At 39.4% G+C, this 23,703-nt stretch overlaps 1 protein-coding gene across 1 annotated transcript; it reads right to left on the minus strand.

Annotated features, from left to right (window-relative positions):
- Window positions 1-7,593: 7,593 nt before the first annotated feature.
- Window positions 7,594-23,321, minus strand: LOC149956666 (uncharacterized). The gene is made up of 16 exons (XM_090166912.1): window positions 23,155-23,321; window positions 22,277-22,422; window positions 20,923-20,992; window positions 20,686-20,864; window positions 20,194-20,273; window positions 19,166-19,245; window positions 18,770-19,001; window positions 16,958-17,011; window positions 16,821-16,884; window positions 9,986-10,024; window positions 9,300-9,502; window positions 9,006-9,030; window positions 8,892-8,934; window positions 8,259-8,359; window positions 7,987-8,193; window positions 7,594-7,850 (listed from the first exon to the last, which is right to left on the minus strand). The coding sequence occupies exons 1-16, from the start codon at window positions 23,319-23,321 to the stop codon at window positions 7,756-7,758; spliced, it is 1,785 nt and encodes a 594-aa protein (XP_090023038.1). The 3' UTR covers window positions 7,594-7,755.
- Window positions 23,322-23,703: the final 382 nt, after the last annotated feature.

Here is a 23,703-nt window from a genome sequence, read left to right on the forward strand (position 1 = left end):
CAGACTAGATTTTAAAAATAATATTTGTCCAGACTACTACATCACTGCATTTTAGTCACTTCATCCAGACTGCTGCATCACTGCATTTTAGTCACTTCGTCCAGACTACTGCATCACTGCATTTTAGTCACTTCGTCCAGACTAGATTTTAAAAATAATATTTGTCCAGACTACTGCATCACTGCATTTTAGTCACTTCGTCCAGACTAGATTTTAAAAATAATATTTGTCCAGACTACTGCATCACTGCATTTTAGTCACTTCGTCCAGACTAGATTTTAAAAATAATATTTGTCGAGACTACTGCATCACTGCATTTTAGTCACTTCGTCCAGACTAGATTTTAAATATAATATTTGTCCAGACTACTGCATCACTGAATTTTAGTCACTTCGTTCAGACTAGATTTGAAAAATAATATGTTCCAGACTACTGCATCACTGCATTTTAGTCACTTCGTCCAGACTAGATTTTAAAAATAATATTTGTGCAGACTACTGCATCACTGCATTTTAGTAACTTCATCCAGACAAGATTTGAAAAATAAGATTTGGCCAGACTACTGCATCACTGCATTTTAGTCACTTCGTCCAGACTAGATTTGAAAAATAATATTTGTCCAGACTACTGCATCACTGCATTTTAGTCACTTCGTCCAGACTAGATTTTAAAAATAATATTTGCCCAGACTACTGCATCACTGCATTTTAGTCACTTCGTCCAGACTACTGCATCACTGCATTTTAGTCACTTCGTCCAGACTAGATTTTAAAAATAATATTTGTCCAGACTACTGCATCACTGCATTTTAGTCACTTCGTTCAGACTAGATTTGAAAAATAATATTTTCCAGACTACTGCATCACTGCATTTTAGTCACTTCGTCCAGATTAGATTTTAAAAATAATATTTGTCCAGACTACTGCATCACTGCATTTTAGTCACTTCGTCCAGAATACTGCATCACTGCATTTTAGTCACTTCGTCCAGAATACTGCATCACTGCATTTTAGTCACTTCGTCCAGACTACTGCATCACTGCATTTTAGTCACTTCGTCCAGACTAGATTTTAAAAATATTATTTGTCCAGACTACTGCATCACTGCATTTTAGTCACTTCGTCCAGACTAGATTTTAAAAATTATATTTGTCCAGACTACTGCATCACTGCATTTTAGTCACTTCGTCCAGACTAGATTTGAAAAATATTATTTGTCCAGACTACTGCATCACTGCATTTTAGTCACTTCCTCCAGACTAGATTTTAAAAATAAGATTTGTCCAGACTACTGCATCACTGCATTTTAGTCACTTCGTCCAGACTAGATTTTAAAAATAATATTTGTCCAGACTACTACATCACTGCATTTTAGTCACTTCATCCAGACTACTGCATCACTGCATTTTAGTCACTTCGTCCAGACTACTGCATCACTGCATTTTAGTCACTTCGTCCAAACAAGATTTGAAAAATAAGATTTGTCCAGACTACTGCATCACTGCATTTTAGTCACTTCGACCAGACTAGATTTGAAAAATAATATTTGTCCAGACTACTGAATCACTGCATTTTAGTCACTTCGTCCAGACTAGATTTGAAAAATAATATTTGTCCAGACTACTGCATCACTGCATTTTAGTCACTTCGTCCAGTCAAGATTTGAAAAATAAGATTTGTCCAGACTACTGCATCACTGCATTTTAGTCACTTCGTCCAGACAAGATTTGAAAAATAAGATTTGTCCAGACTACTGCATCACTGCATTTTAGTCACTTCGTCCAGACTAGATTGTAAAAATAAGATTTGTCCAGACTACTGCATCACTGCATTTTAGTCACTTCGTCCAGACTAGATTTTAAAAATATTATTTGTCCAGACTACTGCATCACTGCATTTTAGTCACTTCATCCAGACTACTGCATCACTGCATTTTAGTCACTTCGTCCAGACTACTGCATCACTGCATTTTAGTCACTTCGTCCAGACAAGATTTGAAAAATAAGATTTGTCCAGACTACTGCATCACTGCATTTTAGTCACTTCGTCCAGACTAGATTTGAAAAATAATATTTTTCCAGACTACTGCATCACTGCATTTTAGTCACTTCGTCCAGACTAGATTTTGAAAATAATATTTGTCCAGACTACTGCATCACTGCATTTTAGTCACTTCGTCCAGACTAGATTTTAAAAATAATATTTGTTCAGACTACTGCGTCACTGCATTTTAGTCACTTCGTCCAGACTACTGCATCACTGCATTTTAGTCACTTCGTCCAGACTAGATTTTAAAAATATTATTTGTCCAGACTACTGCATCACTGCATTTTAGTCACTTCGTCCAGACTAGATTTTAAAAATTCTATTTGTCCAGACTACTGCATCACTGCATTTTAGTCACTTCCTCCAGACTAGATTTTAAAAATAAGATTTGTCCAGACTACTGCATCACTGCATTTTAGTCACTTCGTCCAGACTAGATTTTAAAAATAATATTTGTCCAGACTACTACATCACTGCATTTTAGTCACTTCATCCAGACTACTGCATCACTGCATTTTAGTCACTTCGTCCAGACTACTGCATCACTGCATTTTAGTCACTTCGTCCAAACAAGATTTGAAAAATAAGATTTGTCCAGACTACTGCATCACTGCATTTTAGTCACTTCGTCCAGACTAGATTTGAAAAATAATATTTGTCCAGACTACTGCATCACTGCATTTAGTCACTTCGTCCAGACTAGATTTTGAAAATAATATTTGTCCAGACTACTGCATCACTGCATTTTAGTCAGTTCGTCCAGACTAGATTTTAAAAATAATATTTGTCCAGACTACTGCATCACTGCATTTTAGTCACTTCGTCCAGACTACTGCATCACTGCATTTTAGTCACTTCGTCCAGACTAGATTTTAAAAATATTATTTGTCCAGACTACTGCATCACTGCATTTTAGTCACTTCGTCCAGACTAGATTTTAAAAATATTATTTGTCCAGACTACTGCATCACTGCATTTTAGTCACTTCGTCCAGACTACTGCATCACTGCATTTTAGTCACTTCGTCCAGACTAGATTTGAAAAATAATATTTGTCCAGACTACTGCATCACTGCATTTTAGTCACTTCGTTCAGACTAGATTTGAAAAATAATATTTTCCAGACTACTGCATCACTGCATTTTAGTCACTTCGTCCAGACTAGATTTTAAAAATATTATTTGTCCAGACTACTGCATCACTGCATTTTAGTCACTTCGTCCAGACTAGATTTTAAAAATATTATTTGTCCAGACTACTGCATCACTGCATTTTAGTCACTTCGTCCAGACTAGATTTTAAAAATATTATTTGTCCAGACTACTGCATCACTGCATTTTAGTCACTTCGTCCAGACTACTGCATCACTGCATTTTAGTCACTTCCTCCAGACTAGATTTGAAAAATAAGATTTGTCCAGACTACTGCATCACTGCATTTTAGTCACTTCGTTCAGACTAGATTTGAAAAATAATATTTTCCAGACTACTGCATCACTGCATTTTAGTCACTTCGTCCAGACTAGATTTGAAAAATAATATTTGACCAGACTACTACATCACTGCAATTTAGTCACTTCATCCAGACTACTGCATCACTGCATTTTAGTCACTTCGTCCAGACTAGATTTGAAAAATAAAATTTGTCCAGACTACTGCATCACTGCATTTTAGTCACTTCGATCAGACTATATTTTAAAAATAATATTTGTCCAGACTACTGCATCACTGCATTTTAGTCACTTTGTCCAGAATATTAAACACCGTTTAGCATATGTGAACTTGTCCCCGTGACATAGTAATTTTACGTTTAGTAGGAAAGTAGAATCCTACCATACACTGCAGTCCAGACTGTCCAGACTCAACTGCGTTTTAGTCACACCCCTCTTTTATGTTATATCGTTTTAGGTTACTTATTTGTAATTTTGTTTTATTACGATTTTAGATATGTTTGTTCTTTTCATTTCATGGGCGGTGCTGGCCCAACTCCACAATTCCCCGATCCAATCGCTTATCATCAACACTGTGTTGATGATACGCACAAAACATTTAAACTAGGAATTTAAAAACAACCTTAAAAGTGTTGTAAACAAACTAAGCCCTTGCCGAGAGTAGAAAAGTATTTTCAAATTTCAATCTACACCGCTAGTACGTCCAATCATAATTCCATGGTCCATTAACCACTCAGCATAGCGATATGATGCAATGCGCGCCAAATATGCGCATGAAGCTTCAGTGGTTCCTACCCGAAAGGGGGAGAATGGGGGAAGACATTTTTACCTCGAACGATTTTAGTACAGGCTTTCCTATTCAGACCGCCGTTCCCTCTCTCGTTATTCCATGCTTAGAGGAACCTTTAAGAGCGTAAGTCATGCCCAAAAGCTTATCCGGTTTCATTATAATAACGTGAAAAATCGTGTTTGTGAATGGTAAGGTGTTGCGCTTCTTGATATTATATTTTCTATTGCTTGATTTCAAAGTATTTGAACTAATTTATTGCTTGACTGCGTTATAATATTTTTCTATGAATTATTTTGATTCTGAAGTCTGATTGCTTGACTGCGTTATAATATTTTTCTATGAGTTTTGTTTCTGAAGTCTGATTGATTGGGTTGTTATTGTGTATTTTTCTATTCGTTATTTTTATACTCTAATATTTTAAACTGGATATAGTATAACGTTACTTCTGCGTTTTTCGGATGTGCATGACGTGGAGGGTATTTTCACGTTTTATTAGGATCAGTTTTTTTAATTTTAAATATCTTTTGTTTTAATTGTATTTTATTTCGTTTTTTCAGTCGTATATTTTTATCGAGTTGTATACATCGTGCGCTTACACTTATGTTGGTCTGGTTTTTAACTGGGTCGTCATTACTTCGTAATTAATTTTAAACGTTTTCTCGACCGATTAAGGTGTTTAATTTGAAATAAAATGAGCGTTAAAGATGCGGCAAGTATTTCGTAAGCGAGAAAAATACAAATACCCTCTGTAGTTATTTCTTTCATTAAAATTGGCTTCGTATTATATTTAACTGATAAACTTGTAACGTAAATAGGGTTAAATTCAATTGTGCATTGTTTTAGTACGTCTAACTCGCTGTTGTAACTACTTAATTTATAATATTCTGAATAAATTATACTCGGTTGTTTCGTCTGAATTATTTTAATTATAATTAAAATTTTATACCGGGCGGGATTGAACCGGGATTACGTTTTTAGTAAATAACTCGGAATTGCGGAGATATATCTTTAAGAGTCATCTCGAAAAATTAATACCGCTAGGGACAATTCTTCCGAGGAGAGGTATATTTTGGCTTGCCAACTTGTTTGTTTTGAGATAGTTTTTATGGTGACACAATATTTAGAAATAAAAGTACGGGACAATTAACTGCCCTTCAATTTTTCCGAAAATCAAAATTTTACCTTTAATCCTAATTATCTTTAAAAGTTATAAAGTTATACGAATAAAAAAGTACTCAAATCATACATACAATTATTTAAAGTAAAAGGACGTACTGTACAACTCGATCGGTTTGATGGTTTTACAAATTTGCTGGATGAAAGGGTGTCATGTGATTGAAAAACTTTGAAATCAATTTTGGATAATCATAATTAATTATTCCGATTTCAGAAAAAAGCGTATACATATATAACCAAGCGATAGAGTGAACATTTGTAAGGCCGACATTTCTAACTTTAATAAGTAATAGAGTACATTGATATAACCGAAGCATAAAAACGTCGTTTTAAGGGAAGAACCTTAAGGGCCAACTTTGAGCAACAACTATGGAAGTCACGTTAACATTTTAGACGTTTTATTTTTCCGTTTGAACTTCATTACATGGCACGTCGTAATATATTCATAGTGCTTAAAACAAAAATACTGATAATTATAATTTTCAAACTCACCAAATTGAGACAGAGTTATGACATCTTATTACTTATCTAGCAGCTCACAAAAAAACCTTAATTCTTGTTTGAATTGAAATACGCCAAGGACTTGTACAATTAAGACTAATTTGTTGAAATAATGAGTATACAAACCACTCCTTCTGCGTTGAGTTTGCAAGTTATCTCCCCACTGGTTAAAGGGGCTTTCCCCTGCCATAAAAACTTGTAGAGGTTAACGGTAATAGTTAGTGTAGGGAGCTGTTGGCTCGCGTGGCTTGAAGGGCTTGCCACCACCCTCCTACGCATTGTAACCCGGCCATCTGAATTAATGGCTTTAAAAGTCGCTTGATGACTTAGGCCTAAGGTGGTGCCTTGGGTATTAGCCTAGCTGATTATTATTTGCGGTTCACCCGGGCACGTGAAAGAAACAAATAATTGTTTTTCGACAATACTCATTCCCATACATAACTCCTGTTTTAGTATTGTTCAAAAGACGTTTTTTTTTCTTCGTGTACCCCGAGTTAGAGAAATATGCAATTTGTTGTTGTTGCGTTAGCCGGAGAACTGAAAGTGCTGAAATGATTTTAAAGAATGTTTCTCAATTAATGTCGATGCGGAACTAATATTCAACTTTGTGACCTGGTAGAAAATGCACGAATTGTTTTACTTACAAGTTTTATTTAAAAAATCACGGGTAATTTATAAGGAAAATGGTAAAATCAGTAATAAATTAAAATAATAAAATGTAAAACGAAATAACATTTTACAATAACATCAAATACATTTTAAAAACTGTAGATTTACACAGTTTTAAATAAAAAGTTTCTTGTGAAATAAATGAATGCACCGCACCGTATTGAAAATGCACTTGCGTGAATTTTTTAACTAGTGTAATAAGTTTGGTTGTTAGTGCTTAACAACGAACAATAAAATATCAGTAAGTAATTGAACAAATTGAATGCAAAGCGACGAAAAGAAGAAAATTTAAAGAATCACCGTGGCAGTGTTAAGTTTGAAAAGTATGTACAAGAAATAAGCAAATTGCAATAGCCTTCTCGTTACTTCCCTTACACAAATCGAACTTGACAAAAAAATCTGATACTACAATGAAAATATTTATCGAATAAAAAACACGGTAAAATAAATAAATGAAAATAAAATGAAAAAATAAATTCTTCATTGAAGTAAAATAAAATATAAACTGCAGAGTTTTACAGTTGCATAATAAATTCATTGTATGAAATAATTGGATGCAAGTTTTAAACAAAATTTCCTTCGGATTTGGGTGCTTATTTTGAAGTAGAGTAAAACGTTTGCATGAAGAACACTGGGCAGTAAAAATAACATAAAAACTACTTAAAAAACCACGCATAAAAAGTGTTACTGAGAATGGAAAGCGGTGAAAATAATAAAACTTTGAAAACGATTATCTAAATCGCAATGTATCACTTCGGTACACAAATGCAATTTCAGATAAACTGACACTACAATAAACTGAAATAATGTAAAATTTAATTAAATTTGGCATCAATGTAGAATAAGTTATTAACTGCAGGTATTTACAGTTGTAAATAAAAAAAATATTATGAAATAAATGGATGAACAGTTTTAAACAAAACGAGCTTCACAATAGCGTGTTAAAAGTAGTTTAAAACGTTTGGGTTTTGTGAGAATAGAACTTAGTGACAAAAGTTTAAAAAGGGGCAAAATAAGAAACAAGGAAAGACAGCCACAGGTGTTGTATTCAAGATCAAACGGATGCACTCCGTTCATAGCACTATCATCGCGACATAAACAGAATGAACTCGTAGGACGGCGTTTTTAGGTGATTTCGAGTACGCGCTCACCATGCTTGATGACGATTTCACCGAAACAATCTTCTTGGGTTACTTGTACTTGTTTGCCTTTGTGCATCACTGCAAAGTAACCGAGACTAAATGAGTACCGTGAAGTATTTGACCTTGGGCGAGTTCGCCTCGAGTCTGAATTAGATTTCTCGGAGATTACTGGAAAACACTGAAAATTAGACTTTCCCACAAAATATGCACTTACCAATCAGGTCGAAAAAGGTCTTGGCGGCTTTGGCACGAGTAGTGCTGATCGGGGGACATAACTGTTGGAAAGTTGTTGATTGAAACCTCGACGATCGAAAGACACTGCCAACCTGTCTGCGCGTCGCGCTAGTGTCTTCCTCTCTTCGGAGGACTGGAGTGTTGCCATGTGCCGAGGACATGGGTGAAAAGCCAGTTGGTCTGCAAGCTAAATCAGGTAAAGGCTCGATATAATTAAGTTTATCATTTACCAAATTAAACGAGATCCGTCACCTCCAACAGACGATGGTGTTCTATCAAGGTAGTCTGTTCTAACAGGGTTGAGTGTTCTATCAGGCGCAGGAGTTCTATCAGGGTCGGGTGCTCGCAATGAGCTGCAAACAAAAAGACAATTTAATATTCTACTTTGACGTATATTTAAACTTGCCTTGGTTAAGTTTAAAAAATAAAAACCATATTCGTTCGACCAAACAAATAACTTATTATGATTTTTCAATCCTTCCCCATATTTCCTATTCAAAAAAGTTTCAAATGTCATCGAGTGACGTTTAATGGTTTTATTTCAGGTAACAGGGTTATATCGCGTAGGAGGGTGGTGGAAAGCCCTTAACGACACGCTCCAAACACTTACTATTACCGTTAATATCAACAAACTTTTATGGAAAGGGAATATCGAAGAATGGGGAAAAAACGCTTAAATTTTAGTTTAAGAGTTCTGATTGGTGAGTCAGATTCGTGAGGGAGTTGCGTTTCCCAGTTCGGTCATAAACTAAGAACTTTTCTGATGGCTTTATCAACGATAATTCAATAATTAAGTTCAAGTGCAGCAAGGAGATCTAGTTCGAACGAAGTGATTGGTTGGCCGTAATTGAGTTTAACGGTCTCTTAAGACTGAGTGAGAATTACCTGTCGAGCATTCGAATCGAAGTCCTAAGAGCAAATGAGCCTTCTGCAAAACAAAATACCTTATTAATTCTTCTATATCTTCGGGATTCAAAAGCAGGATTCTAAAAACATTACGTGTTAAATCTCCGGGTCTCGCAACCTGCAAATAAAACAAATATTTAAAAGTTTGTTGGAGAATCTAATGAAAGTTTTTGCGCGATAAACATTGATTTTTCACGATTTAATATTATAATTACAAAATAAGGGTTACACGAAAAGACATAGGCTAGTGACAGTTCGACAGAGGTGAAATTGGTTAAGTAGTTGTTAAGATATAGCTTTGACAATACCAACGTCCTTTAATTGGTTTTAGAACTAGTGGACCGATTTCATAACGGTCAAATGTTAAAAAATAAAAAATGTTTCTACCTCTGGTGTAATGTTGAGATTAGGAACTGGTGGAGAATATTGAGGCAGCTCTTTGGGAGGTGACGGAAGCACTCTGGGAGGCGACGAAAGCACTCTGGGAGGCGACGAAAGCACTCTGGGAGGCGACGGAAGCACTCTGGGAGGCGTCGGAAGCACTCTGGGAGGCGACAGCCAGGGCAACGATTCGTCAAAATCATTTGCATCTATAGATTTTACTTGTTGCCAAATTAAGAATGGGCTGACTTTAGATTGTTTTTGCGGTAATTAAAAACGGATAATTGCCTTTTGTCAAACTTAATTAAGAACTAAATTAATTTGAGAACAGCTTCAGCTGTTTTTGAAATTATTACGACTAACAACTCGAGTTGTAACTTGATTAAAGGGAAATCTTCAGGTCCTTAAACTAACAATGACGTTTTCTCCCTCTCCAATTCGTTTCTCAAAAAGCAATAGGGACAGGTACGAATAAGGGTTTTGACTAACTAAAGCAGTTAATTGTCGGGTTGGAAGGGGGTTTCTGTCCGCTAACCAAATTTGGGCGCCCAGGAAATAGTACGATCTTTCTTTGAGAAACTAAATTTTAAATGAAGGCCGGTTTTATCAATTAATGGTGCGTCCGTGAGATAATGCCAGGGGATTCACTTTCTTAAACTTATCCCAGGGCAGTGATTGCAATTACAACGTACCTCTCCAAGGAATTCGTCGGTAGTTGATGCGAATTAACGCTGTGAAAATAAGTATAAAAAGATTAGACAAACTTTGCTTAAAATATATAATATATTTAAATTTCTGTATTTAAGCTGAACTAGGTAAAGATTAAAAATATCGTGCTCGGTAACAGAACACGAGTTTCATTCAAACTCTTTCATAGCGGATAACGACGATTGTCGTGAACAGCGAAATAAAAGACGCGAACTTTTCCGACATAAAAACCGGTAAACCTTTTTCCTCTTATTTCAAAACAGAACTGGCCATTAATTTATTTTTACACGCGCAAAAAATAACACCTTTTTTAACAGCAACCAAAAACTCACTTTCACGCGCGCGTGCGCTATATATACATTTTAAAACGAATATAGGTACATGTACTATACAAAATTACGATGTGTACAACCGAACATTCCGCCCGCCTTGAAATAACGAATTTCAAATGAGATAGTAAAAGTCCGAAAAGTTACATTTGCATACATAAATAACCCTTAGTAAACAGTTTGAATACAATTAAAATCAGTCTAGTGGTAACTGGCATAATTTAACTACGGGTCTTTTCAGTGATTTGTCAGAGGTTCTGACAGTTACGACGCGAACTTGATTGTCTTGTCCTGGATGAAGTTCAGTGATTCTTGCCATTCTCCACTTGGTTGGAGGTAAATCTTCATCCTTGAGCAAGACCAAGTCGCCGACTCGTAGATTCGGTTTTGGTGTAGTCCACTTTGGACGTTGTTGAAGGCGAGAGAGGAATTCATTTCGCCAACGGTTCCAAAAGTGCTGCAGTACTTGTTGGCCCAATTGCCAACGTGACAGGCGGTTGACGTTTTCAGAAGTGAGATCTGGTTCGGGTATTGCGGTGAGCGCATCTCCGATTAGGAAATGTCCAGGTGTCAACGCATTGAAGTCGTTTGGATCCGAGCTTAACGCCGTTAACGGACGTGAATTTAAGCAAGCTTCGATTTGGCAAAGAAGCGTTTGCATTTCTTCAAAGTTTAGAACCATGGTGCCAAGAACTCGTTTCAGATGATACTTGACGGACTTCACCCCGGCTTCCCAGAGGCCTCCAAAATGTGGCGCTGCAGGCGGGTTGAAGTGCCAATTAATTCCTTCGTCTGCGAGAAAACGTGACACTTGATCGTTGTTGTTTGTAGAGACTATGAATTTGATGAATGTTTTCATCTCTCGATCGGCTCCTGTAAAGTTGGTTCCACAGTCGCTGTAAATGTCGGCGCATTTTCCTCGTCGAGCAACAAAGCGTTTCAATGCTGCCAGAAATGCTTCGGTGGTCATGTCACTGACAAGTTCAAGATGAATTGATCTTGTGGTAAAGCAAGCGAAGACGGCAATGTATCCCTTAAACCTGAGGTGACTTCGTCCCTTCATTAGTTTAAGGGTAAATGGTCCTGCGTAGTCGACTCCACACTTCAAAAATGGCCGAGCAGGATTTACTCTCGCTGGTGGTAAATCGCCCATAAGTTGCTTTACAGTGACTGCCTGATGTCGTACACATGAAACACATCTTCTGATATGGAAACGTATGGCATCACGAAGACCGACGATCCAATAACGTTTCTGTAAGACAGAAGTTAGTAGTTGAGCACCTCCGTGAAAATGTTTTTCGTGCTCGTGTTGTATTAGAAGTTCTGTTAATTTGCTCTGTCTCGGTAACAGTGCCGGATGCCTTTGTTCGTATGGTAAGTTGGAGTGGCAAAGTCTGCCACCAACTCTAAGAATCCCATCTTGATCGATGTACGGACGCATCGAAAGGATTTTACTTTTCCGTGGTAATTCCTTGTTTTGTTTAAGGCAAGCTATCTCTTCGTTAAAACTGTTGCTTTGGACGACCCGAATCCAATGGGATAGCGCCTTTTCGTTCTCTTCCTTCGATAAAGGTCCAGTAATCCTCAATTCTGTCGCATTTCGCGAATTGAAGACAAAACGTAGAATGTAGGCGGTGATATGAATGAGTTTTTTACGCGCTGAAAATTTGGAAAGGAGCGTGAAATCCATTTGATGATGTGTTACTAACGAAATAATTCGTCTTTCCTCGGATAAACATTCATTTGGCTCTGAGAGTTCATGTAGTTCTTGCGTTGTTGCGGCGAAAATAAGGCACTGCGGTCCATGCCACCAGAGACCATGATTTCCCAGTTCGCTAGCGGATATTCCTCGAGAAGCGCAATCTGCAGGGTTGCTGTCTCCTGAAATGTGATGCCATTGCGCTCTCGGTAGTTTCTCGTGGATTTCTGACACTCGATTGGCTACGAACGTTTTCCAACGTTGCGGTGGAGCTTTCAGCCAAGCTAGGACGATTGTTGAGTCCGACCAGCAATGAACATCAGCTATATCCAATCTCAATGACTCCCTGATCAGTTGAATCAGAGAAGCCAAAAGTAATGCACCAGATAATTCCAGTCTCGGAAGTGTGATTTGTTTGAGCGGAGCGACTCTTGTTTTCGCAGCGATCAGTTGTATTTTGATTTGTCCGTTGTTATTCACCGTCTTCAGGTATACGGCAGCTGCGTACGCTTTCTCCGATGCGTCACAAAATCCATGCAAGCTATTGTCCGTAGCATTAGCTTGCGAAATGTGCCGTTGAACCGTAATGTTTTCAATTTCTGGTAAATCGGTTCGAAACGACCTCCATTTAGCTTCAAGTGGTTGGGGAAGTTGCTCATCCCAATTCAATTTTAGCTGCCACATTTCCTGTAACATCAGTTTCGCTCGAACGGTTACTGGTGCCAACAGTCCCAGAGGATCGAATATCCTTGCTGTATCCGAAAGAATCATACGTTTAGTGATTGAACTTCTTGACGCTGGAGAAGTAACCATAAACGAGAAATTATCAGCCGAAGGAGTCCAATATAGGCCGAGAGTCTTGACTGATTCGTCGTTCTCGATGCATAGTGGCTTTTGTAAATCCTTCATGTTGGCTGGTAGTGTATCCAATAATGCAGCTTCATTCGACGCCCATTTCCTTATTTCAAATCCTGCTTGAGATGTAGCTTGAATGATTTCTGACTGAAGTCTTAAAACGTTCTCAATCGTTTCGTCTCCTGTCATTAGATCGTCCATGTAGAAGTCATTTTGTAAAGCCGAAGATGCCAACGGAAGTGTCTCTTTCACGTCATGGCCGAGTTGCTTCAAGACTTTAGTTGCTAGGTATGGCGCTGATGCGGTTCCATATGTAACCGTTAGCAAACGGTATTCGAGCAAGGGTTCGTGTGAGTTGTTTCGCCAAACAATTCTTTGAAGATCGGAGTCGTCTGGATGTACTCTAATTTGACGAAACATTTTGGCAAGGTCTGCTTTCATTACAATGCAATGTTGACGAAAGCGAATAAGGAGGTTAACCAAATCATCTTGAAGTTTTGGCCCCACTAGCAGATGATCGTTTAGGGAAACTCCAGTTGTAGATTTGGCAGAGGCGTCGAACACCACACGAACTCTCGTGGTGGTACTGTCTTCTTTGAATACCGCATGATGAGGCACGTAGTAAGATGGATTGGTTTCGATTTTTATTTCATTCGAGGGAATGAGTTCCATATGTCCAAGGGCAATGTATTCCCCCATGAACTTGCGGTACTCCTCATAGAGATTCGGGTTAACACGTAGACGTCGTTCTAAGTGAGAGAATCGACGGATTGCCATTTGTTTAGAATCTCCAAGTTTTGGTGCATCGTTTATCTTTGGTAATCGTACAGTGAATCTTCCTGTAGAGTCACATGTATGTGATTCTTCAAAGTTCTTTTCACATTGAATTTCTGTTGGAGATAGTATTCTTCGAGGCTGGATGTCTTCTAGCTCCCAAAGATGTTTCAAATCTGCTTCCAATGTACAATGGTGGACCCTTATTTTCGAACTTCTTCCGGCCATCAGCAATGGACCGGAAACTGCCCATCCGAAAAGAGTATTAAAGGCACCTGGAAGACCTTCTTTCCCCTTGCAAATGCCATCTTGTAAGAGCTCTAGATACACGTCAGCACCTAGTAAAATATCCACTTGTCCAGGGCTATGAAAAGTTGGATCAGCAAGTGTTAAGCCTTTCAAGTGTAGACAATTTCCAGGATCGAACGGACTGTTAGGTAAATAATCCGTGACCTTTTTCAGGACGATTGCCTCGACGATGACCTCCGACGTGTTCATGATATTTGACTGAATATTCACCATGACACTGCCTTGAGAGGTGTTCATTCCCGTTGCTCCAATTCCGTCAACTGAGACGTTGAAACGTGTTCGCTTCAATCTTAGTTTCCTCGTTAACTGTTCCGTGATGAAACTGGCTTGAGAACCCGAGTCCAGAAGCGCTCGGGCTGGATAAAGTTGCTCGTCAAGTCCCTTGACTTGGACCATTGCGGTTGCCAAGATAACTTGGGTTGATCCAATTATTTCACGAGATGGGCATGAAACTACACCAGAGGTTGCCTTCGTCTTCGTTAATTCCTTCTCTTGATGTAGAAGTGTGTTATGTCGTGCGTTGCATTTCCTACAATGACCAGATTTGCAGTCATTGCTTTGATGACCGGTTCGTAAGCAATTGAAACACATGGCACTCCTCTTGACCATGTTCCAACGCTCGTCCGAAGATGCATTCAGAAAATTGGTACATTTGTATACAGAGTGTGTTTCGTTGCAAAAGTGACACGTCTCGCTCAGAGCACCATGATGAGCCTTTGTACTCGGTCTCTGATGTAATGGAGGCTTCGACTTGATTGCAGTAGTTGTAGGCGGAGCTGCTGCTAAGGCTCTGGCCCGTTGTTCAAGAAATGTAACGAGATCCTCGAAAGTTGGTCTTTCGGTCTCCCTCAGGGAAAGTTCCCATTGTCGGCGAGATTCTGAATCCAGTTTTTCCTTTACAAGATGAAGTAGTATGGAGTCCCAATGTTGTACTGGTTCTTTGAGAACCTTGAGCGCCCTTATGCATTCGGCGGTGGTATCGATGAGCGTTCGTAAAGCGGATGAAGATTCTTGGATGACGTTAGTTTGACTGAAGAGACGTTTTACGTGTGCATCGATGATTTCCCGGGTATTGTTGAACCGATTGTTTAAGATATCCCAAGCCTCCAGATAGTTAGCGTCAGTTACCGGAATAGATTGAACGAGGAGCGCTGCTTCGTTTCGTAATGATGACTTCAAATACTGAAACTTCTGAGCTCCGGTGAGCGATTCGTTGTTGTGTACGGTGGCCGTGAAGAAATCATGAAATGCAAGCCAATCGACGTAACCACCGCTGAATGATGGAAGTTCCAGCTTAGGTAAACGTACATCACTAGCTGGTCTGACTTGTCTCACTGGAATGTTTGCTGCTCTTTCATTTGATTCAGTGACGAGTAGGATTGTCAGATCTTCGAGTCGAGCGACTAGAGGGTTGTATTCATCTTCGTGATCCGCGAAGTCGTCGTCGTCGGGATCGATATTTGCAACTACGGCATCGTGAACCTCATCCAAGTCTTTCGATAGTTTTTCCACCTTGTCTACATACAGCTTCAAGCCAACGTCAGATAGATTCGTTGCTGTTTGACCCACCGCATTTTCAATCCTGGTGATCTGTCCCTTGATAGCTGCTCTTCTTCTCACCAGAACATCCATGATGACTTATGTTGATTCGTTTACGATCGGGATATGATCGATGGTTTAAACGGTTTCCAACGGAGAATCCACGCTAATTTTCACTGTCTCTCACGGAAAGATAGCCGATTCGATGATTAGTTGAGGAACATAATCAAGTTGACGAATGTATCCGGCTCGACGGACCAAAAAATGTCGTGAACAGCGAAATAAAAGACGCGAACTTTTCCGACATAAAAACCGGTAAACCTTTTTCCTCTTATTTCAAAACAGAACTGGCCGTTAATTTATTTTTACACGCGCAAAAAATAACACCTTTTTTAACAGCAACCAAAAACTCACTTTCACGCGCGCGTGCGCTATATATACATTTTAAAACGAATATAGGTACATGTACTATACAAAATTACGATGTGTACAACCGAACAACGATCGTTAGCCTAAGTAATTTTGTGATGCCAATTACCGGTTGCCTGGTTAAATTGCGTAGCAGGGTGGTGGTCAGCCTTCATGCCACGCGAGCCAACAGATCCCTACCCTCACTATTACTCTTAACATCAGCAAGTTTTTGTGGAAAGGTGAAACTGAAGAGCTCACTACATCTCCTCAAATTGAACTTCTTCGCTGACCAATAGAAAAAAATTCTGAAATATTTCCGATTACGGACTAAGCTGAAGTATTCTTAGTTAGGATTTATTACGTAATTTATGGTATTGGGACATTTATCTGATGTATAAGAATATTGCATGCCTTAGGACTAAAATAAAGATGGTTTATTTGAAGGTCAAGGTCAACATTTTCAAGGTCAAGTTCACGTAGTTATTTTTAAATATATGGATTTAGCAAGAGACATAGAAGAAAAAGAGTCTCGAGAGCCCTCCCCTAGCTTCGGCCATAGGTTTCCTGAAAACTTCCAACTTCTCCGACCTCCCTCTTACCCCCTATACTTGCGAGCCAATCATATTGTTCAAATTCAAATCGTGTTTTTTTTTAAAGTAGTACCCGCGACACTAGCCCGTCAAATGTAATCATGCGCAAGGGGGGAAAGAACATGACAGAGAAGTTGGAAATTTTCATGGCACACGAAGGCCGCGTCGAGGCAGACTTTTTTTCTATGTATCTTGGCTTTAGTTTATTTACGAATGAGCATTTTTAAGGTCAAGATGGACATCTACTAAAGATCAGCCAATTTGTCACTCTTGGTTTACAATAATAGAAAAAACCCGAAAATAAGGCACGTACGATTTGGTGTCTTCATGGTCAGCAATTGCAATGGCCCAAGCTGCGGGTGAGGGTTGTTGACTTCCTGCAACATACATTGATGATCAAACTCAACGGAAATATTATTTAATTTTAAATTTATTTAAATTTTATCTTACCATCACTCTGCTGGTCTGAGTATGCGTCTCAATGTTGCGACGAATATTTACCCGCTGAAAGTTAAAAAGAATGGTCTATTTCAGGGAGGAACCAAAATATAACCATGTTCTTCGCGGTATTTCAAGCTAGGCATTTCGAATAAGAACAATATTGAATAGTTTACTTCTAAAAGAGTGAACAATCATTGCAGCGCCTCTCGGGGATGTTCTGGGATTCAAATGGGTACAATAAACAGTTTGAATGATTTCGAGATACCCTATTTTCCGAGGTCGTTTAATTTGACAGTACAGAGGTTAAACAAAGCGCTCTAGAAGTTTGAACAACAACGTCGGGAATACCTAGACGTTCCATCGATTAGAAATATTCTTTAAAATCGGTTAAGCGCGCTATCAGTTCGCCAGCTAACGCAATCAAGTACATGTACGTTTGCAATCGAATTTTAACAAATTGCGCACTTGTCGCTAATCCAGGGTACAAGAAGAATTTAAAACGCCTTTTGAAAAATACTAAAACAGGAGTTATGTAAGGGAATGTGTTTTGTCGAAATACAATTATTTGTTTCTTCGTGTGCCCGGGTGTACCGCAAATGTCTCTCTTTACAATAATCATAGTTATTTCGCCAACTGGCAAATTCGACCTAATTTTACCAGGCTTTGACGGATTTCAATTCTAACAAGTATATAGGTTTTTTATGTATGCTGCTAGTGCTAGATAAATAATGATCGAGTTGTGATAACTCTATATCGATTTTTCGAGTTTGATATTTTTATTTAAACACTAAAAATATTACTACGTGCCACCTAGGAGCAACAAACACAACACCTAGGTGCCACGTAATGCGATAAAAATATGGCGTCACTAGGAATTGTTAAATTTTCGACTCCGAAGTAAAACGGGAAAATTAAAACGTCTAAAATGTTAACGTGACTCTGCTTAACCTCTCTGGTACTTAATTAAAAACGACGGGAAGCGGGTCATCCTTTTCGTTGTCGCGTACCCTAATTCACCCTAAATAACACGAGACAATATTTTATTTCCAACTTCTAGACGTACGCGTTTGTACCAAAATAATAACATAAGTAACATAATAAAACTTATGATAATAATAATAATAATAATAATCAGCTAGGCTAATATTCAAGGCACCACCCTAAGCCCAAGTCATCTACGAACTTTCAATGCCCTTAAACCAGGTGGACGGGTTATACTGCATAGGATGGTGATGGCAAGCCCTTCACGCTAGGCCCGCCAACAGCTCCCTACACTAACTATTACCGTTGACAACAAGAAGTTTTTATGGAATGGGGAAACCGGAAAACTCGGCAGAGATAACTTGTAAATTCAAATTCTCTATTCCTCCCTACGTACTGCCATGAATGCAATTTTCCCCACCATGAATATCGAACTGCATCAGGTATATTGTCCTGAGACGCTAGGATTTGGGGGGCTTCATCATTATGATCGAACCAACTTTATTTGACACGCAACGTTTTGAAACACTTCCAAGGCTTAACTCGAATTTCATTTTGATTGAATGAAAATAGGAATAAAATATCAAAAAAAAATTGCATTATTTACGATTATCCACTGATTTATAGTCATCTAGATATTTTCGAAGAATTACCAGTAATTTTCTTTACCCAAAATGATACTGTGGATCGAGTCAACGAGAAACAAATGTCACCTAATTTTGGTTCGATATTCATGTTTGAAATGATTACATTCTTAATAATACACGAAAGTATCTGAAATCGGGAAGAAGGCCGGCGGATCTATTTCTAATGGTAACAAGCCCTGACACAGACACGTACTCGTGGTGAAATTCGTCGTCGGCGTCTTGGTGGAGTCGGGCCATCATCCGGGCTAAGAGGCTGACCCGGGGATCTGGCACGTGGGCGCCGGCGCTCGCCACTTCCCACGATCGGAGGTGTGCGTGCCGGGGATCTGACGGCTGGTCCTGGTCCCGGTCCATCAAGGCTGACGCCGAGGGATGGCTCAACAGAGGGTGGACTCTGTGAAGCGGGAGGTGACCTTCGTCGGCGTCTGAGAATAATTGTAGTTCTGATTAAATTTAGGATTCGGGAATTGACATCAAAGTGCTTTATTAGCTATTTCTGTATTTAAAATATTGTTCGAGAAATGGGACATGGGAGAATTGTACGACTCGTGGAAAGCCAACACTTGAATCGCCAGAGTGTGTCACTTACGGAGTTCTAAAGACAACTGGGCTTCGGAGGTTTTCCAGGAATTTATTCGCTTGCTCTTCCGTCATCACGTCTCCCGGAATCTAAATGAAACACGCAAATATTAGCTCACTGTTTAATCACGGAAATGTATTTATTTAAACTAAGATAGAAATGGAAATTGAGAGAAGGGGTTTCAATCGCTTCGGAAAACGTCAGTTTCATAGAACCAATGAGAAATCTGGCTGATTTGAATGACCAATCAGGAGGGGAGCAGACTCAGCAGAGTGACAGACCATGAGTAGGATTGGCAGAAGCGCTCTCGCCTAGCATCAAGAGGAGCCGGGTTTGATCCCAACTTGACACTGGGTGAACACTCGGAACAACTCCTTCCACGTCAGCATTGATTTATAAGATTTTTCCAGGAGTTGTTCTGTTTCCGCTTTCCATAAAAACTTGTTGAGGTTAATGTTATACTTAGTTCGTGTGGCATGAAGCTCTTGCCACCACCTTATGCTCATTGCAAGCCGTCCTTCTTATTTAAAAGTAATAAAAGTCGCTAGATAAATTGGGATAAAGGTGGTGCCTTAGAAATTAGCCTAGCTGATTATTATTATCCATAAATAAAATTTAATACATTCTTGATAATTAAACTATATTACAACCGCGTTATAATCTAAGGTTGTGGATGTATCACAGCTACCATTAGTATTCCAGAACTAGCAATCGCTAGCACCACGGTAAGCTTTTATGGAAAGGGAAACTGAGGCACTGGGTGGAAAACTCTGTTAACAGTGGTAGAGAGAGTTCCCGCAAAATCAAAAACGGAATGGGTAGTTTTAGATTTTCATCAAGTGCCACTAGGCTGCTGCCCTCTAGCGTTTCCACCAGAGGGCAGTAGCTTTCCGCGTTTGTTCATTATGTTATTGATATCTCAGCGGGGGCGTCGGAAGAATTTTAGCACCCCTGGTGACGTGGACTACCCTTTTCAATTCATGAAACAGATTAAATGTTTTTCAAAAGTGCAGTTTTACTTATTCAAATATTCCTACCAGTTCTTGTTCCTCCGCAGCCTGAATCGGAACGCCAGTTTCTGGTATTGTGATTTCTGTCGTACGTGGAATCCTCGTGTCTGCAATTGGAGAAAAATCTAAAATTTGCCCCGAGTTTAATCAAGAATGTGGTGTGTTCGAGTGAACGTAGAATATGTGGACTCAGTTCCAGCTTCCCGGAAGATAGTCTCCGACTACAAGGGGAACGAGTAGACGAAGAATTAGGCGGGGGCGTGTTTTATCTCCGGGGAATCATGGGGCAAATAGGGTGCTGTCTACATAATCACCGTTCACCCGAATACATACTTGGTTTTCGTATTCTTTAGAAAACAATATCCTTATTCTCTTCGATGGAAACCTTACCAGGCGTTTTATTTATTACTAATCCGTATGATTATAAAGTAAGCCCTGCTCGAAAATAAGTTTACATCGAACGTCTTTGAGATGATTTCCAAAGTGTAAATATCGATGAGCGCAACTTGCATAACTCACCGACACCACCTGGCGGTGACTGGGAGGGTTCTAAGTTATCAGGAGGCAGTTGGACGTCGGCCCGGGTCGTATTTCTGTCCGCTTGGTCATCGTGGCCGTTGACCGAACCATTGCCGTTGTCACCGTTGCCATTAAGTTGGGCCACAGGAGGCCTGACGCGTCGTCTTTTTTGACCTTGTCTGCAACAACAAACGATATTTGCGATTGAAATTTTCGAAATCTAGAAATGAAGCTTACATGGGCAAATAAATTTCGTCTCTGGAAGGTTTCGGCTTGAACGTGTCATTCAACATCGATAACAAATCTCCTGAAATAAAACTTAATTAATTAATTTAATAAACTAATTCGTATCTGTCCATGAACATCAGCCTGTCGCGGGGCTGGACTTCTCGCCCTGCCTCACAGCATTGTCACTATTGCGTAGCGGAAATTAAACTACGTTAACGGGAAGAGCGGCTCTCGAATTGGCCCTACAGAAGCCAATGACAAACGCCGATGATGCCATAGCTAGATCGATTCCTCATTGGCTATTATCGGGCCAATTGGAGAGCGCTATTTAGAGCGTCATAAAAATCGATACACTGCTTGCCTCATCAACAGCCACATCGCATTATGGCGGCCATTTACTTTCTAAATTCCTGGGTGTTTATTAATATAGCATGTCAAGGACAAGAACGTATTTAGCTAATTGAGAACGTACGCGTCTATCTTCCAAGCTCGCTATATCATAATCAAGGATGAAAAAAGGGTAACAAAACTCCCTCGGGTTTAGGGTTTAAAAATGTTCGGCTTGGCACCGAGGCCGCGGCCATGTCTCGGTCCGATTCTGGGCATTAAAAGGATCGAACAAGGGTCTGAAAAGCCAAGGCTCGGCTCAATCCTTCAGCATAATCTACTACTTAAGCTCCCATCTCAAACGAAAATACTGCATTTGACTAGCTGCCTAGCACCATCTAAAACTATAATTGGTCTCAAGAATGATTTCCTTGGCGAAAATGTGTATAATTAACTTCAAATTTAGTTCATTTAAATTAAATTAAAGATGAACATTTTAAAACGTTCTCTCGACAGATGGCGTTGCAGGTTCAGTTTCTATGTCCGACTCATTACGTTTTCAGCAATGAATTTGTTTAGACTAAGTACATGGTTGCCACAGTTTTTCACATTGAAATTCCCTGACTTTTCCAGGTTTTATAATTTTTTAACATATATTTTAAAACGGTTTCCTATTTGCAACCGAAATGAAATTCCCTTATATTTTCCTGATATTTAAACTAATTTTTAAAAATCCCACATTTAGACCAATATTTAAATTCTTGGGTTTTAGTCCATATTTAAATTCCCTGGCGTTTAGAGCCATATATAAATTCCCTGAATTTTATAACCACATTTAAAATCCCTGACTTTTAGACCCAAATTTAAATCTCCTGACTTTAAGACCCATATTTAAATTCCCTGAATTCTAGACCCATATTATCACATATCTCGCTCTTTTTACAAATGTTTGAATGTTATCTGAAAATCCTGCCCTTAAAGGACAAAATGTTTAACGAAAGCGCTGATGTACTCAACTAACCATGTCAGAACTTACTTTGGAGAAAGTCGCACTTCTTGCCGTAGACGTAGATGACCCCGTACATCATGTGAGAGCTAAGCCTCAAAGCAAACTTGACCGGCATCGTACTGCCTGCCAAAGCCACCACTTCTTCACCGTTCACGATTGAGAGCACCTTCGCACTGTTGCGTGCAGAAATATAAAATAACAACAATGCCAATAAGATACGTAGCTAGAAAAATATGTCAGACGGGCTACCATTACGCCACCGAGCAACGGTAACATAGCTCTGGTCAGGTTGTAAAGGTCGGGTATGGTTTCGATAACTGTTAAAAGCCTCTTTTGTATATATATTTCGGTATTTGGGGTTTTTCCGAGTACGAAACCGTTCTCCCCTTATTTTCGCAAGCCTCCTTTGTAACAAAGGATGGCGAGACAGGTTGACGCCAAACCGAGGTTTCAATGGGGGTTAGGCGGAGGAGTAAAACAGAGGAATCCGAGCGATGGACCGAGACGTAGAGTTCTGCTACGATGTAAAATGTCATTTTGAAAATGTATAAACAAATTTTTTTTTTATTACTTAATTTTTTTTATTTATTGCTAAGTCGCGTAAGCACCTAAAATTTCAACATGTCTAGCGACCAGTGGCGGACTGGCCATAGAGTGGACCTGCCCGATGGCAGGTGGGCCCCACGGACCGTTCATGAAGTGGGCCCCTCAAACATAATAGCGTTATAGTTGTTTAAGCTGGGGCCCTTTGTCTTCTGGCAGCCCAAAATATTAGACCCAGTCCGCCACTGCTAGCGACCCCTTGCAATAATTTCGTGGAGGCACCGGTGTTTTCTGATGATAACTTAAACAGTTTCGACTGTAGCCAGAGACCCGAAGATTGTTATTTAAAAGTTTGCTCATACGTTGAGTCGCTGAAAAAGGACTGATCAACGCCAAGTGCAGATTGCCAGCCGAGACGACTGATGACCATTAAATCTTTTTCGAACACAATATAGCCAGCGTTTAAAACCATATTTTTTCCCTCGTTGACGCCCGTAACAGCCAACGGGAGGACAAACAACTGTTTCATTATCGCCTTACGAAAGAACGCACACGTGTGTGAGAAGCCAAGGACAATTTCATCACCGCGGTACGAAAATCCGCCCGTGTCGACAGACACAAGTCGTCGCTGACGACCCGGATCGTGCCATCGAATACGGTCAGGTTCGACATAATATATTGTGAATTACTGGAAGTAAAAACCAAATGACTCGGACGTGATTCGAACACACAGCCTTCTGACCTGGAGTCAGACGCGCTACCGTTGCGCCACCGAGCCACGTTACATAAGCTCTGGTCAGGTTCGACATAATATATTGTGAATTACTGGAAGTAAAAACCAAATGACCCGGACCTGATTCGAACACGCAGCCTTCTGATCTGGAGTCAGACGCGCTACCGTTGCGCCACCG

This window comes from Leiobunum rupestre, chromosome 2 (genome assembly GCF_980474605.1).
Source record: "Leiobunum rupestre chromosome 2, qqLeiRupe1.1.hap1, whole genome shotgun sequence".
Classification (NCBI taxonomy): Eukaryota; Metazoa; Arthropoda; class Arachnida; order Opiliones; family Sclerosomatidae; genus Leiobunum; species Leiobunum rupestre.